Raw genomic sequence first — 16,103 nt, 5'->3', positions numbered from 1 at the left:
GGAATTAACATGGTCCAAGCACGACAACACAGTCGTGAATAAGGCATGACAACGCCTTTGTCCTCAGGAGGCTTATAAGATTTGGCATGGGCCCTCAGATCCTCAAAAAGCACTACAGCTGCACCATAGAGCATCTTGACTAGTTGCATCACCACTTGGTATGGCAACTGCTTGGCATCCGAATGTAAGACGCTACAGAGGGTAGTGCATAAGGCCCAGTACATCACTGGGGCCGAGCTTCCTGTCATCCAGGATCTCTATTCCAGGCGGTGTCAGAGGAAGGCCCTAAAAATGGTCAGACTCCAGCCACACAAGTCAGACTGTTTGCTCTGCTACCGAACGGCACGCAATACCGATGCAACAAGTCTGGAACCAACAGGACCCTGAACAGCTTCTACCCTAAAGCCATAAGACTGCTAAATAGTTAACCAAATAGCTACCTGGACTAACTCATCACATACACTGCTGCTAGTGCTTATTTTATATCCTGTTGCCTAGTCACCTATATGTGCACATCTACCTCAATTACCGCGTACCCCTGCAAATCAATTCGGTACCCCGTATATAAAATATATATAAAAAAAACACACAATTTCTATTATTATATTTGTTTTGTTTCACTTTGTCCTACATTGTTGGAGAATTTCACTGCACCCTGTAACTGAATCAGCAACCCTGTGCATGTGCCTATTAAACTCCCTAATCATTGTCTATTTATTCCTTGTGTTATTCTTTTTAGATTATTTCTCTCTGCATTAATGGGAAGGGCCCGTAAGTAAGCATTTCACTGTTAGTATATGCCTGTTGTTTATAAAGCATGTGACATTTTTTAAATTAGATGTTCCAAACATAATGCCCACATGTCAGCTGCAGAGGGACAAGAAAGACATGATACAAATAAATGAGAACAAGCTGTAGGATGAAAAATAGCCCACCAGAGGTTTGGCTGAGGTATAACCAACTAGCACTAGCTAAATAAATATATTTTTAAAATTATATAATAATTATATATATATATATATATATATATATATATATATATATATATATATATATATTCATTCACCTGGAGTCACAGTATCTACAGTGGTTTCTCCACTAAAAGTTGTGGTGTGGGATTTAGAGGTAATTTGTGATTTAGTACGGTACCCTGCGTCACCACTTCATTGCTCCAGACCAGCGCAAGGGGGAGTTAGAGCACTGATTATGCTTTTGGGTCCTACTGCGTCTCTAACTGACAATGAATAGGCGACAAAACCTAAAGAGAAACTGATAATTGTGCACGACTTCAGTATTACTTACTAAAAAGCTGTTGTTACAATAAGGTTATTTTATTTTGCTCTTACTGTAGGCCACTCCCAACCGGTCACGTTGTACAGCGCCTGAGTGGTGCAACAGTCTAAGACACTGCATAGCAGTGCAAGCTGTGTTGCTACAGATGCTGGTTCAATACCCGTGCCGGCCTTGACTGGGAGACCCATGAGATGACTGCCATTTTTTGGTTTCTCTCCCTCTAAAAATCTAAATAACTGGCTGTATTTACAAATTAGTGACAATGCCTCACCCCATGTTCAAGAATGGCCTTTTTCCCCCCCTCGCTCATTTTACATTATTTGAAAACGAAATCTCCGAAATATTGTTATTTTTTAAACAAATCGGTTATTATTCATTTTGAATTATATAAAAGCCTGTTGGATATTCTCACAGATATATTATTCACCCTGTTATTAGCAGGACAATATATATTGGTCATATTGGTGATGGCTCCCGAGTGGCGCACAATGGAACTGCCTTGCAGGTCTCCAGCTGTATCCACTGTAAGCGTGCGAGGTTCAAGGAACGAGGGCTGGGGACACGGGATGGGCCGCAGGGCCGCGCACAGAAGAACGACCTAGCCAATGGGGAAGGGAGGAGGATGAAAGGGGGTGGACCCCCACCCTGTCAACACTTTAAGAGGAAATGCACTAATAATGGAGCTGATTAGGGAAACGTTCCCACTGTTCTGTTCTTAATGCCAGTCTGCACGTTCAAACAAAAACAATGTAACTAATAATGGCATCTTTATGTTTCCGTTAATAAAATAATGATAAAAATACTTTAAAAATTCCGATGTTTATTTAGTTATGGATCCATCGCGAATTACTATGGGAATAAATATCACTGAATTACAGAAATATCCTCCCATCCTCCATATGTAATTATTGGCGGAGAGTCACATATTATTTGATATACTGTAGGCGACTTGAGTCTCACTAGTGTTGAGTAATGTGCTGTTAAAAGTGGTGTAGGTCTTATTTATTTAAAGAGCATATTGAAGTTAGAAGCAATAGGATTTGAAGCAATAGCCTACAACTATTTTAGCACTGTTTTGCAATGCTATGAGACAAGCATGGGGACTGGTCTTGATAAATCAATGAGATTTTATATTTTTCACTGAATCTCCGTTTGGGTACTGGTTAGACTAGAATTAGAAAATTTGTTTAGAAATGTATTGTATTGTATTTATTATGGATCCCCATTTGCTGCTGCCAAAGCAGCAGCTACTCTTCCTGGGGTCCAGCAAAATGAAGGCAGTTTATACAATTTTAAAACATTACAATACATTCACAGATTTCACAACAACACACTGTGTGCCCTCAGGCCCCTACTCCAGCACTACCACATATCTACAGTACTAAATCCATGTGTACGTATAGTGCATATGTTATTGTGTGTGTGTGTGTGTGTGTGTGTGTGTATGCATGTGTCTGTGCCAATGTTTGTGTTGCTTCACAGTCCCCGCTGTTCCAAGTGTTTTTTAAATTTGTTTTTAAAAATCTAATTTTACTGCTTGCATAGTTACTTGATGTGGAATAGAATTCCATGTAGTCATGGCTCTATGTAGTACTGTGTGCCTCCCATAGTCTGTTCTGGACTTGGGGATTGTGAAGAGACCTCTTGTGGCATGTCTTGTGGGGTATGCATGGGTGTCCGAGCTGTGTGCCAGTAGTTTAGACAGACAGCTCGGTGCATTCATCATGTCAATACCTCTCATTAATACAAGTAGTGATGAAGTCAATCTCTCCTCCACTTTCAGCCAGGAGAGATTGACATGCATATTATTAATATTAGCTCTCTGTGTACATCCAAGGGCCAGCCGTGCTGCCCTGTTCTGAGCCAATTGCAATTTCCCTAAGTCCTTTTTTGTGCCACCTGACCACACGACTGAACAGTAGTCAAGGTGCGACAAAACTAGGACCTGTAGGACCTGCCTTGTTGATAGTGTTGTTAAGAAGGCAGAGCATCGCTTTATTATAGACAGACTTCTTCCCATCTTAGCTACTACTGCATCAATATGTTTTGACCATGACAGTTTACAATCTAGGGTTACTCCAAGCAGTTAAGCCATCTCAAGTTGATCAATTTCCACATTATTTATTACAAGATTTAGTTGAGGTTTAGTGAGTGTTTTGTTCCAATACAATACTTTTAGTTTTAGAAATATTTAGGGCTAACTTATTCCTTGCCACCCACTCTGAAACTAACTGCAGCTCTTTGTTGAGTGTTGCAGTCATTTCAGTCGCTGTAGTAGCTGACGTTTATAGTGTTGAGTCATCCGCATACATAGACACTCTGGGTTTACTCAAAGTCAGTGGAATGTCATTAGTAAAAATTTTAAAAAGCAAGTGGCCTAAACAGCTACCCTGGGGAATTCCTAATTCAAACTATATTGTATTTGAGAGGCTTCCATTAAAGCACACCCTCTGTGTTCTGTTAGACAAGTAACTATTTATCCACATTATAGCAGCGGGTGTAAAGCCATAACACATACGTTTTTCCAGCAGCAGACTATGATCAATAATGTCAAAAGCTGCACTGAAGTCACAATCATTTTATCATCAATTTCTTTCAGCCAATTATCAGTAATTTGTGTAAGTGCTGTGCTTGTTGAGTGTCCTTCCCTATAAGCGTGCTGAAATTCTGTTAACTTCTCTAGGGTAGGGGGCAGCATTTACACGTTTGGATGAAAAGCATACCCAAATTCAACTGCCAGTTACTCATCCCCAGGAGATAAGATATGTATATTATTAGTAGATTTGGATAGAAAACACTCTGAAGTTTCTAAAACAGTTTGAATCATGTCTGTGAGTATAACAAAACTTATTTAGCAGGCGAAACCCCGAGGACAAACCATTCAGATTTTTTTTTTTTTGAGGTCACTGTCTTTTCAATGAGTTTATTGGGAAACCAGATTTAAGCGAATTGTTGCAGTTCCTACGGCTTCCAACAGTCCTGAGAAATAGGTTGAGGTTATTCCTTTGTGTAATGAAGAAATACGGCCATCTTGAAGTTGAGGCACTCCAGGTGTCCTGGACATGCACTTCAATCAAACAGAAGGCATGCTACATATCGTTTTAATCCTGTATTGAACACATATCATCCCGTCTTCAATTTTATCGATTATTAACATAAAAAATACCTAAAGTTGTATTACAAAAGTAGTTTGACATTTTTTGGCAAAGTTTACAGGTAACCTTTGAGATATTTTGTCATCACGTTTGAGCAAGTTGGAACCGGTGTTTTTCTGGATCAAACGAGCCAAATAAATTGACATTTTGTATATATATCGACGGAATTAATCGAACAAAAGGACCATTTGTGATGTTTATGGGACATATTGGAGTGCCAACAAGAGAAGCTCGTCAAAGGTAAGGCATGAATTATATTTTTATTTATGCGTTTTGTGTCGCGCCTGCTGGGTTGAAATGTTTTCTTTCTTTTGTTTACTATAAGAGCTATGCTCAGATAATAGCATCGTATGCTTTCGCTGAAAAGCCTATTTGAATTCTGACATGTTGGCTGGATTCACAACCAGTGTAGCTTTAATGGTATCTTTCATGTGTGATTTAATGAAAGTTTGATTTTATAGTAATTTTCATAGTAATTAATTTTAATTTGGCGCTCTGCATTTTCTCTGGCTTTTTGCCAAGTGATACAGTAGCGTCTTGCCTAAACTCAGATTTTTGGATATAAATACGAACTTGACCGAACAAAAAATACATGTATTGTGTAACATGAATTCCTATGAGTGTCATCTGATGAAGATCAAAGGTTAGTGATTCATTTTATCTCTATTTCTGCTTTTTGTTACTCCTCTCTTTGGCTGGAAAAATGGCTGTGTTTTCTGTGGCTACCTACTGACCTAACATAATCGTTTAGTGTGCTTTCGCCGTAAATCCTTTTTGAAATCAGACATGTCGGCTGGATTCACAACAAGTGTAGCTTTAATTTGGTGTCTTTCATGTGGGATTTCATGAAAGTTGGATTTTTATAGTAATATATTTGAATTTGGCGCTCTGCATTTTTACTGGCTTTTTGCCGGATTTATTTGTTTCATAGTATAGTTTATTTTTATTTAGTTTTGTCACATGATTTCTTAATTTGCAGTACGTTTGACAATCAGTTGTGCAGCCAGACTTCCTTCCCATTCGTTTTGCCTCATCCCTCTCAACCATACAATTTTTCCAATTCCTCATCAATCCAAGGGGATTTAACAGTTTTTAACAGTAATTTTCTTAATGGGTGTGTGCTTATTAGTAACTGGAATAAGTAGTTTCATAAATGCATCAAGTGCAGCGTCTGGTTGCTCCTCATTACACACCACAGACCAGCAAATATTCTTTACATCAACATATGAATCACTACAAAACTTCTTGTATGACCGCTTATATACTATATTAGGCCCATCCTTTGCGACTTTGGTTTTCATAGATATGGCTATTATATTGTGATCACTACATCCTATGGATTTTGGATGCTGCTTTAAAGCAAATATCTGCAGCATTAGTAAAGATGTGATCAATATATGTTGATGATTTAATTCCTGTGCTGTTTGTAACTACCCTGGTAGGTTGACTGACAACCGTATCCAGGTTGCAGGCACTAGTTAGTTTCAATCTTTTTCTTGAGTGGGCAGCTTGATGATAGCCAGTCAATATTTAAATCGCCCAGAAAATATACTTCTGTTGATATCACATATATTATCAAGCATTTCACACATATTATCCAGATACTGACTGTTAGCACTTGGTGGTCTATAGCAGCTTCCCACAAGAATGGGCTTTAGGCGAGGCAGATGAACCTTTAGCCATATTACTTCAACAGTATTTAACATTTCTACAGGAATGTGGTTCTGAATATAGACCGCAACACCGGTCTGTTACAAGCAAGTTATTGACTTCATGGACCTTGTTTCTTAGGCTACATATCCATGGCAATATGGGCAATTTTTAGCCCTTTCTGGGTTGCTTGATTGTTTTTAATGCTTTACTGGGAAGCTTATAAGAGGTGTTAATGTTGTTATTTACATTGGAGCTGATAGTGCAGGGTGAGCTGCATAAAGTGGTCTTCCTACTAGTGCACGCCACCTCAGTGCTAACAGTGTAACTCTGGTTTATAGGCTCATGATTACTGCTTACAATAGCTGTAGGATAAACAGATGTATTCGGTGCAATTAGGGGTACATAAATGTAATTACTTACATTGTGTTTGCCAATGCCCCTAAGATCATGTACATTTGATGCAGCATTATGACGACTCATTGTCACAATGGTAGGGATTAACTGAGCTGGTCTTGGATCCTTTACCAGTCATTGTTTCAAGATGATTTGGATGGACTCCGTCATTCCTGTAGAGTATCTTCCGTTTCCAGAAGGTGTCAATAAAAGTGACTCCAGCAGAGCTACAGTAGTATTTTAGCCAGATGTGTAATGCCAGCAGTCCGCTGAATCTTTCACACCCGAGGCCCAACAATGGTACTGGACCTGAAATTATTGGTCATTTTTTGGAGTCTTTTAATGTTAAAATCAGTTCTTTAAAATTCATTTTTCAAATGTTCCGAGCTAACCCTCCTGATGTCGTTTGACCCACACGGACTACGACAGTGTCAGCTCCCGGCATCGGTGGTAGAACAGTTGGAAGAAGCCTTATGTCCTGTACTCGTTCTCCTGGGTAGGACAGGGTTTTTGCCTTGGGGACCGAGATGTTTCTCACCATAGAGCTGCCTATGATGACAGGTAGTGATGCTGAATGGGCCGGTCTCTCAGGCAGCCTCACGGTCTGGTGAGGCTGGGAGCTCCGAGGATCTGAACACGAGGTAGAAGCCACCGAAAAGGGAGACAGAACCGATGACGAATGACACAGGTGCCTCCGGATCCGATGTTGATTGGAAAACCACCAAGGAAGAAGGCGCCGGAACCTCTGGATCCAGGGCGGCAAAGCTGTTTCTGGTCTGTGTCAGTTCCGGGCTCAACATCTCCATGGAGACCCCCGTTGCCAGAGGACGACTTCTACGACAAGTGACATACCTCCATGGCTGGTTGGTTGGGTCGAGAACAGCTCCGTTCTCTTGGGAAGGGGGAGACCCCTTCCCGGATGGAACCCTGCTGAGCACCGGCCAGTCATATGGAGAGCCGACACGGCTGCGAAACTTCCACCAGACCAGAGCGGCGTCCGGCTACTGGGGTGGAAGAAAAATAAAAAGTAGGTGGGCATAGGTTCCCCAGTAGCTTATGCAGATTTTCTACCTGCCTGCTAAGAGTAGCTATGTCACTCCTGTAGTCCTCCGCAAGCAAGCAGTTGCTACATTGAAAGTCAGCACTGTCCACATTTTCCCGGAACAAAGCAAAGTAAACACAGCTCCTGCAACGCTCTTAGTGTAACCTTTATTTAAGTAGGCAATTCAGTTTAGAACAAATTCTCATTTACAAGGAGAGCCTACTCCTTCCTCCCCGTCGGGGAATTGAACCTCTGGTCTCCTTCACGACAAGGAGACACTTTAGCTAAATAGCCCAGTACTGTACTCCCAACCGTCACGTTGTACAGCGCCATATTTTCAGTTCCATCCTATCGGAAACCCAGAGGGTTTTTAGTTTTTCTTGGAATAGAAACACCATAATATTTTCAAATGAATTGAGCAAAGTTTCTTAAAATCAGTCCCATATACTATGTTCTTACAAAAAAGGCTAAATTCTCTAGTACAGCCACTATCGAAGGCTATCAAATACTTCTCAAAGATGCCCTCTGGTGGTCAAACTAGCATTAATGGTACCAGTGGTTCACACTGATATAACGTGCCATAGAATTCTGCGGCACCATGCAAGCTCCGCCGCAGTACGCTGCAACTTTTAAAGGACGAAGCACTCTATACTGAACAAAAATATAAAGCGCAACATTTAACAATTTTACTGAGTTGAAGTTCATATAAGGAAATCAGTCAGTTTAAATAAATGAATTAGTCCCTAATCTATGTATTTCACGTCACTGGGCAGGGGAGCAGCCATGAGTGGGCCTGGGAGGGTGGCTTATGGTAGAGAAAGTAACATTCAAATCCATGGCAACAGCTCTGGTGGACATTCCTAGAATCAGCATGCCAATTGCACGCTCCCTCAAAACTGTGGTGTTGTGTGACAAAAGTGCACATTTTAAAGTGGCCTTTTATTGTCCCCAGCACAAGGTGCACCTGTGTAATGATCATGCTGTTTAATTAGTTTCTTGATATGCCACACCTGTCAGGTAGATGGATTATCTTGGCAAAGGAGAAATGCTCACTAACAGGGACGTAAACAAATGTGTACACAGAATTTGAGAGAAATAAGCTTTTTGTGCGTATGGAACATTTCTGGGATCTTTTATTTCAGCTCATTCATTTTTTTATTTAACAAGATAATGAAACATGGGACCAACACTTTACGTTTATATTTACTTTATATTTTTGTTCAGTATACAGTGCATTCGGAAAGTATTCAGATCCCTTCACTTTTTCCACATTATAGCCTTATTCTAAAATGGATTAAATAAAAATTCCTCAATCTACAAACAATACCCCATAATGACAAAGCGAAAACAGGTTTTTAGAAATGTTTGCAAATGTATTACAAATAAAAACAGAAATACTCAGACCCTTAACTATGAGATTCAAAATTGGTGATCATTCTTGAGATGTTTCTACAACTTGATTGGAGTCCACCTGTTGTAAATTCAATTGATTGGACATGGATTTGGAAAGGCACACACCTGTCTATATAAGGTCCCACAGTTGTCAGTGCATATCAGAGCAAAAACCAAGCAATGAGGTTGAAGGAATTGTCCATAAAGCACTAAATAAACTTCAGATAGTGCTAAATACGGCTGCTAGAATCCTGAATAGAACCAAAAAATGTGATCATATTACTCCAGTGCTAGCCTCCCTACACTGGCTTCCTGTTAAGCCAAGGGCTGATTTCAAGGTTTTACTGCTAACCTACAAAGCATTACATGGGCTTGCTCCTACCTATCTTTCCGATTTGGTCCTGCCGTACATACCTACACGTACGCTACGGTCACAAGACGCAGGCCTCCTAATTGTCCCTAAAATTTCTAAGCAAACAGCTGGAGGCAGGGCTTTCTCCTATAGAGCTCCATTTTTATGGAATGGTCTGCCTACCCATGTGAGAGACGCAGCCTCGGTCTCAACCTTTAAGTCTTTATTGAAGACTCATCTCTTCAGTGGGTCATATGATTGAGTGTAGTCTGGCCCAGGAGTGTGAAGGTGAACGGAAAGGCTCTGGAGCAACGAACCGCCCTTGCTGTCTCTGCCTGGCCGGTTCCCCTCTCTCCACTGGGATTCTCTGCCTCTAACCCTATTACAGGGGCTGAGTCACTGGCTTACTGGTGCTCTTTCATGCCGTCCCTAGGAGGGGTGCGTCACTTGAGTGGGTTGAGTCACTGACGTGATCTTCCTGTCTGGGTTGGCGCCCCCCCCCCCCCCCCCTTGGGTTGTGCCGTGGCGGAGATCTTTGTGGGCTATACTCGGCCTTGTCTCAGGATGGTAAGTTGGTGGTTGAAGATATCCCTCTAGTGGTGTGGGGCTGTGCTTTAGCAAAGTGGGTGGAGTTATATCCTTCCTGTTTGGCCCTGTCCGGGGGTATCATCGGATGGGGCCACAGTGTCTCCTGACCCCTCCGGTCTCAGCCTCCAGTATTTATGCTGCAGTAGTTTGTGTCGGGGGGCTAGGGTCAGTTTGTTATATCTGGAGTACTTCTCCTGTCTTATCCGGTGTCCTGTGTGAATTTAAGTATGCTCTCTCTAATTCTCTCCTTCTCTCTTTCTTTCTCTCTCTCCGAGGACCTGAGCCCTAGGACCATGCGTCAGGACTACCTGGCTTGATGACTCCTTGCTGTCCCCAGTCCACCTGGCCATGCTGCTGCTCCAGTTTCAACTGTTCTGCCTGCGGCTATGGAACTCTGACCTGTTCAACGGACGTGCTACCTGTCCCAGTCCTGCTGTTTTCAACTCTCTAGAGACAGCAGGAGTGGTAGAGATACTCTTAATGATCGGCTATGAAAAGCCAACTGACATTTACTCCTGAGGTGCTGACTTGCTGAACCCTCGACAACTACTGTGATGATTATTATTTGACCATGCTGGTAATTTATGAACAATTGAACATCTTGGCCATGTTCTGTTATAATCTCCACCCGGCACAGCCAGAAGAGGACTGGCCACCCCTCATAGCCTGGTTCCTCTCTAGGATTCTTCCTAGGTTCTGGCCTTTCTAGGGAGTTTTTCCTAGCCACCGTGCTTCTACACCTGCATTGCTTGCAGTTTGGGGTTTTAGGCTGGGTTTCTGTACAGCACTTTGAGATATCAGCTGATGTACGAAGGGCTATATAAATAAATTTGATTTAGCATCATACCCAAGAAGACTCGAGGCTGTAATCGCTGCCAAAGGTGCTTCAACAAAGTAATGAGTAAAGGGTCTGAATATTTATGCAAAAATGTATACATTTGCTACAATTTCTAAAAACCTGTTTTTGCTTTGTCGTTATGGGGTATTGTGTGTTGGTTGATGAGGGGGAAAAACTATTTAATCCATTTTAGAATAAGGCTGTACTGTAACAAAATGTGGGAAAAGTCAAGGGGTCTAAATACTTTAATGCACTGTATAGAAAATCAGCAGAAATAATATTGTGATACAATACTGTATTCCCCCTCCCATCACTAATATGTACCAGCACGCTAGTAAATAAGTGAGGAAAGGCAATGGTCAAAGGAAAATAGATAGACGAGGACCAATTCTCAATACCATGCTGATATTATTCACAGTATGGACCCTCTTCATGTTCTGACAATTGGCAGTAACTCCACACGGCCTGTATTGTGCTTTCCCGTCAGTGAACAGTGATCCCATTCCCATTCCTAAACCCCACTTCCAGAAAGACAGGGAGTCATTATTAACCTTCTGATATAAGACTGTTGGTTACCTGTTGGGGTATCTGTGAAATCTGGGAGGCTGTGATGGTGGTGGGGAAGGAGACAGTTTGTGTCTCAGTGCCATTGTTGTTCTGCACGTCTTCCATGGTCACTGCAGAGGCAGAGATACTGATACATAAAAATGTAAGAAAATCTCTATAATTTCTGGATATCAATTAAGTACTTACTGTGATTATTTTCAACTAAAATAGTACAAAATAAACAAATAGCATAGGTTTGGAACTCTTTCTTATTGGTATATCAAGTAATTTACAGCATGGTGATGTCACCGTGGAAGGCTAAACCCCCCCACAATACAGGCGGTCTTTTCAAACAGCCCCATACATTAAAAAGGACATTATCATTGTTTTCACAATTTTACAGTATTATTCTAACCTCCATGACACGGAACCCAAACCGGCTGCGCGCGCGCGTGCGCCATCGTGCGCTATCGTGCATAAATGTATTTTGCCCCCCCACACCAAATCACAACACGCAGGTTAAAATATCAAAACAAACTCTGAACCAATGACATTAATTTGGCGACAGGTCGAAAAGCATTAAACATGTATGGCAATTTAGCTAGTTAGCTTGCACTTGCTAACTAACGTTAATTTATCCTATTTAGCTAGCTTCCTGTTGCTAGCTAATTTGTCCTGGGATATAAACATTGAGTTGTTATTTTACCTGAAATGCACAAGGACCTCTACTCCGACAATTAATCCACACATTAAAACGGCCAACCGAATTGTTTCTAGTCATCTCTCCTCCTTCCAGGCTTTTTCATATTTGAATTTATATGGTGATCGCATCTAAACTTTCATTGTATTAGCACGACAACCGGCAACAAATTTGTCTTTCAATCACCCACGTGGGTATAACCAATGAGGAGATGGCATGTGGGTACCTGCTTCTATAAACCAATGAGGAGATTATTTTCAGCGTGATCTGCGTCAGAAATAGGAACGACTTCTATTTTAGCCCTTGGCGTCGCAGACGCTCGTTGGCGTGCGCGAGCAGTGTGGGTGCAATAATTGAATAACATAGATTTCTAAATTTATTTTGCGACGCTCGCTCATGCGACGTGTCCGGTCTGGTCAGCATGTTAGGAAACATATATGAAAATCCCATTGACTACACGGAACCTTTAACGACCACTAATTACTGAAACATTAAAATACAGAGACAACCGATATTACACACTAAGCATATTTGTTATGCCATATAACTAGGCTAGTCTGTCATTCAGTAATAAAAGGATTGATGTATGTACTAACTGGTCAAATGGTAAGATTTCCGCATGTAGCCAACTTTAATGATGGCTCACTGGTGTGTATGGGCACTGGACAGAACCCTCTTGCAAGTCTATTTTGTAAATAGAGGGATATGGTGGACTGACCGGACAGGCAGAGCATCTCCATGGAAACTGAGGATAGTCACCCCTCGCCCCTAAAAGAATATTGACTAGTTAGCTAACTATTTATCATAGTTTGAATTCCTATGCACACATACCAGGATATTTGTTTATATCCATTAAAAGGAAAAAAAGGATTGTGCCAGTCCGTTGTGAGTAATCGCAGTCCTGCTGTCCAGAAATTATTTTCTGTCATAGGAGGAGACGGTAGCGGCAACATTATGTACGAAATAAGTTAAAAAATAAGTTGCATGGGGGCCTCCCGGGTGGCGCAGTGGTCTAGGGCACTGCATCGCAGTGCTAGCTGCGCCACCAGAGTCTCTGGGTTCGCGCCCAGGCTCTGTCGCAGCCGGCCGCGACCGGGAGGTCCGTGGGGCGACGCACAATTGGCATAGCGTCGTCCGGGTTAGGGAGGGTTTGGCCGGTAGGGATATCCTTGTCTCATCGCGCTCCAGCGACTCCTGTGGCGGGCCGGGCGCAGTGCGCGCTAACCAAGGGGGCCAGGTACACGGTGTTTCCTCCGACACATTGGTGCGGCTGACTTCCGGGTTGGAGGCGCGCTGTGTTAAGAAGCAGTGCGGCTTGGTTGGGTTGTGCATCGGAGGACGCATGGCTTTCGACCTTCGTCTCTCCCAAGCCCGTACGGGAGTTGTAGCGATGAGACAAGATAGTAATTACTAGCGATTGGATACCATGAAAATTGGGGAGAAAAGGGGATAAAAAAATAAATAAAAAAAATAAAAATAAGTTGCAAAGAAACGAACACAAAAACAACAACAAGATTCAACAACTGAGACATAAACTGAACAAGTTCCACAGACATGTGACTAACAGAAATTGAATGTGTCCCTGAAGAAAGGGGGGGGGGGGGGGTCAAAATCAAAAGTAATAGTCAGTATCTGGTGTGGCCACCAGCTGCATTAAGTACTGCAGTGCATCTCCTCCTCATGGACTGCACCAGATTTGCCAGTTCTTGCTGTGAGATGTTACCCCACTCTTCCACCAAGGCACCTGCAAGTTCCCAATTCTGGGGGGGGAATGGCCCTAGCCCTCACCCTCCGATCCAACAGGTCCCAGACGTGCTAAATGGGATTGAGATCCGGGCTCTTCGCTGGACATGGCAGAACACTGACATTCCTGTCTTGCAGGAAATCACGCACAGAACGAGCAGTATAGCTGGTGGCATTGTCATGCTAGAGGGTCATGTCAGGATGAGCCTGCAAGAAGGGTACCACATGAGGGAGGAGGATGTCTTCCCTGTAACGGATAGCGTTGAGATTGCCTGCAATGACAACAAGCTCAGTCCGATGATGCTGTGACACACCGCCCCAGACCATGACGGACCCTCCACCTCCAAATCGATCCCGCTCCAGAGTACAGGCCTCAGTGTAACGCTCATTCCTTCGACGATAAACACAAATCCTACCATCACCCCTGGTGAGACAAAACTGCGACTCGTCAGTAGAGAACATTGTTTTGCCAGTCCTGTCTGGTCCAGCGACGATGGGTTGGTGCCCATAGGCAATTGTTGCCGGTGATGTCTGGTGAGGACCTGCCTTACAACAAGCCTTCAAGCCCTCAGTCCCGCCTCTCTCAGCCTATAGCGGACAGTCTGAGCACTGATGGAGGGATTGTGCGTTCCTGGTGCAACTCGGGTAGTTGTTGTTGCCATCCTGTACCTATCCCTCAGGTGTAATGTTCGGATGTACCGATCCTGTGCAGGTGTTGTTACACGTGGTCTGCCACTTCGAGGACAATCAGCTGCAAGGCCTGTCTCACTGTAGCGCTGTCTTAGGCGTCACACAGTACGGACATTGCAATTTATTGCCCTGGCCACATCTGCAGTCGTCATGCTTCCTTGCAGCATGCCTAAGGCATGTTCACGCAGATGAGCAGGGACCCTGGGCATCTTTCTTTTGGTGATTTTTCTAAGTTGGTAGAAAGGTCTATTTAGTGTCCTAAGTTTTCATAACTGACTTTAATTGCCTACCGTCTTTAAGCTGTTAGTGTCTTAACAACAGTTCCACAGGTGCATGTTCATTAACCTGTTATGGCTGCAAGGGGCAGTATTGAGTAGCCAGTTAAATCGTGCCCATTTCAAACGGCCTCGTACTCAATTCTTGCTCGTACAATATGCATATTATTATTACTATTGGATAGAAAACACTCTCTAGTTTCTAAAACCGTTTGAATTATTTCTCTGAGTGAAACAGAAGTCATTCTGCAGCACACTTCCTGACCAGGAAGTGGAATGTCAGAAATCGATGCTCTGTTCAACTTCATGCCTATACATGGGCGTGATACGTAAGAGTCTACATACACTTCATACACCTTCCCCTGGTTGTCAAGAGGCGGTGAGAGAAAATTTTTCGTGTTTATCTTGGTCTGAGGTGGAATTAAAGCTCTTTGTTTGACGTGACCGTCCATTTCCTGTTTCTGGAGCGCGCGAAAGAGGACATGAATTTGCCTTCTGTTTAGCTGTCGTTATGGACGACTAACATCTCCGTCTTAGATTTTATTTGATACATGTGACCATATCATCGTAACGTATGTTTTTTCAATATAGTTTAATCAGATTATTGCATTTTTTTCGGGAGTTTTGCCGTGTTCCGTTCTCTGACTTTGTTGACGTTGGAGTGATCTGTGCCACTTGGCAAGTGCCCATGCTAAATGAAGAGGGATATTTGCCGTTCCAGATCAAAACAACGACTGTTCTGGACAAAGGACACCTTGTCCAACATTCTGACGGAAGATCACCAAAAGTAAGAAACATTTTATGATGCTATTTCTAATATCTGTCGTGCATGTGAACTGGTCGTGGGCGCCCAAGTGTTTCTGGCTATTGTGGCTACGCTAATATAACGCTACATTTTGTTTTCGCTGTAAAACATTTAATAAATCGGAAATATTGTCTGGAATCACAAGATGCCTGTCTTTCAATTGCTGTACACTATGTATTTTTCAGAAATGTTTTATGATGAGTAATTAGGTATTTGACGTTGGTGTCTGTAAATATTATGGCTGCTTTCGGTGCAATTTCTGATTGTAGCTGAAATGTAAACTATGATTTATACCTGAAATATGCAAATTTTTGAACAAAACATATGCTATACAATAAATATGTTATCAGACTGTCATCTGATGAAGTTGTTTCTTGGTTAGTGGCTATTTATATCTTTATTTGGTCGAATTTGTGATAGCTACTGATGGAGTAAAAAACTGATGGAGTAAGAAAAGTGGTGTCTTTTGCTAACGTGGTTAGCTAATAGATTTACATATTGTGTCTTCCCTGTAAAACATTTTAAAAATCGGACATGTTGGCTTGATTCACAAGATGTGTACCTTTCATCTGGTGTCTTGGACTTGTTAATGTGTGAAAGTTAAATATTTTAAAAAAATATCTTTTGAATTTCGCGCC

The 16,103-nt window shown here is 42.2% G+C and overlaps 1 protein-coding gene across 5 annotated transcripts in view; it reads right to left on the bottom strand.

The window, feature by feature from the left end:
• LOC120065283 (cyclic AMP-dependent transcription factor ATF-1-like) overlaps window positions 1-16,103 on the bottom strand; it is a 40,187-nt gene that overhangs the window by 16,626 nt on the left and 7,458 nt on the right. For 3 of the 5 annotated variants that reach the window (XM_039016149.1, XM_039016151.1, XM_039016153.1), the window contains exon 2: window positions 11,283-11,383. The exons of 1 other annotated variant lie outside the window; for it this stretch is intronic. In XM_039016149.1, the coding sequence (XP_038872077.1) occupies window positions 11,283-11,378 (96 nt within the window). In that variant the 5' untranslated portion in view covers window positions 11,379-11,383. Of the gene's footprint in view, window positions 1-11,282; window positions 11,384-16,103 lie in introns of those variants that run through there. One more of the 5 variants, XM_039016150.1, reaches the window with a different exon arrangement.

Source organism: Salvelinus namaycush, chromosome 20, assembly GCF_016432855.1.
Source record: "Salvelinus namaycush isolate Seneca chromosome 20, SaNama_1.0, whole genome shotgun sequence".
Lineage (NCBI taxonomy): Eukaryota > Metazoa > Chordata > Actinopteri > Salmoniformes > Salmonidae > Salvelinus > Salvelinus namaycush.
This window is presented reverse-complemented; position numbering and strand designations above follow the sequence as displayed.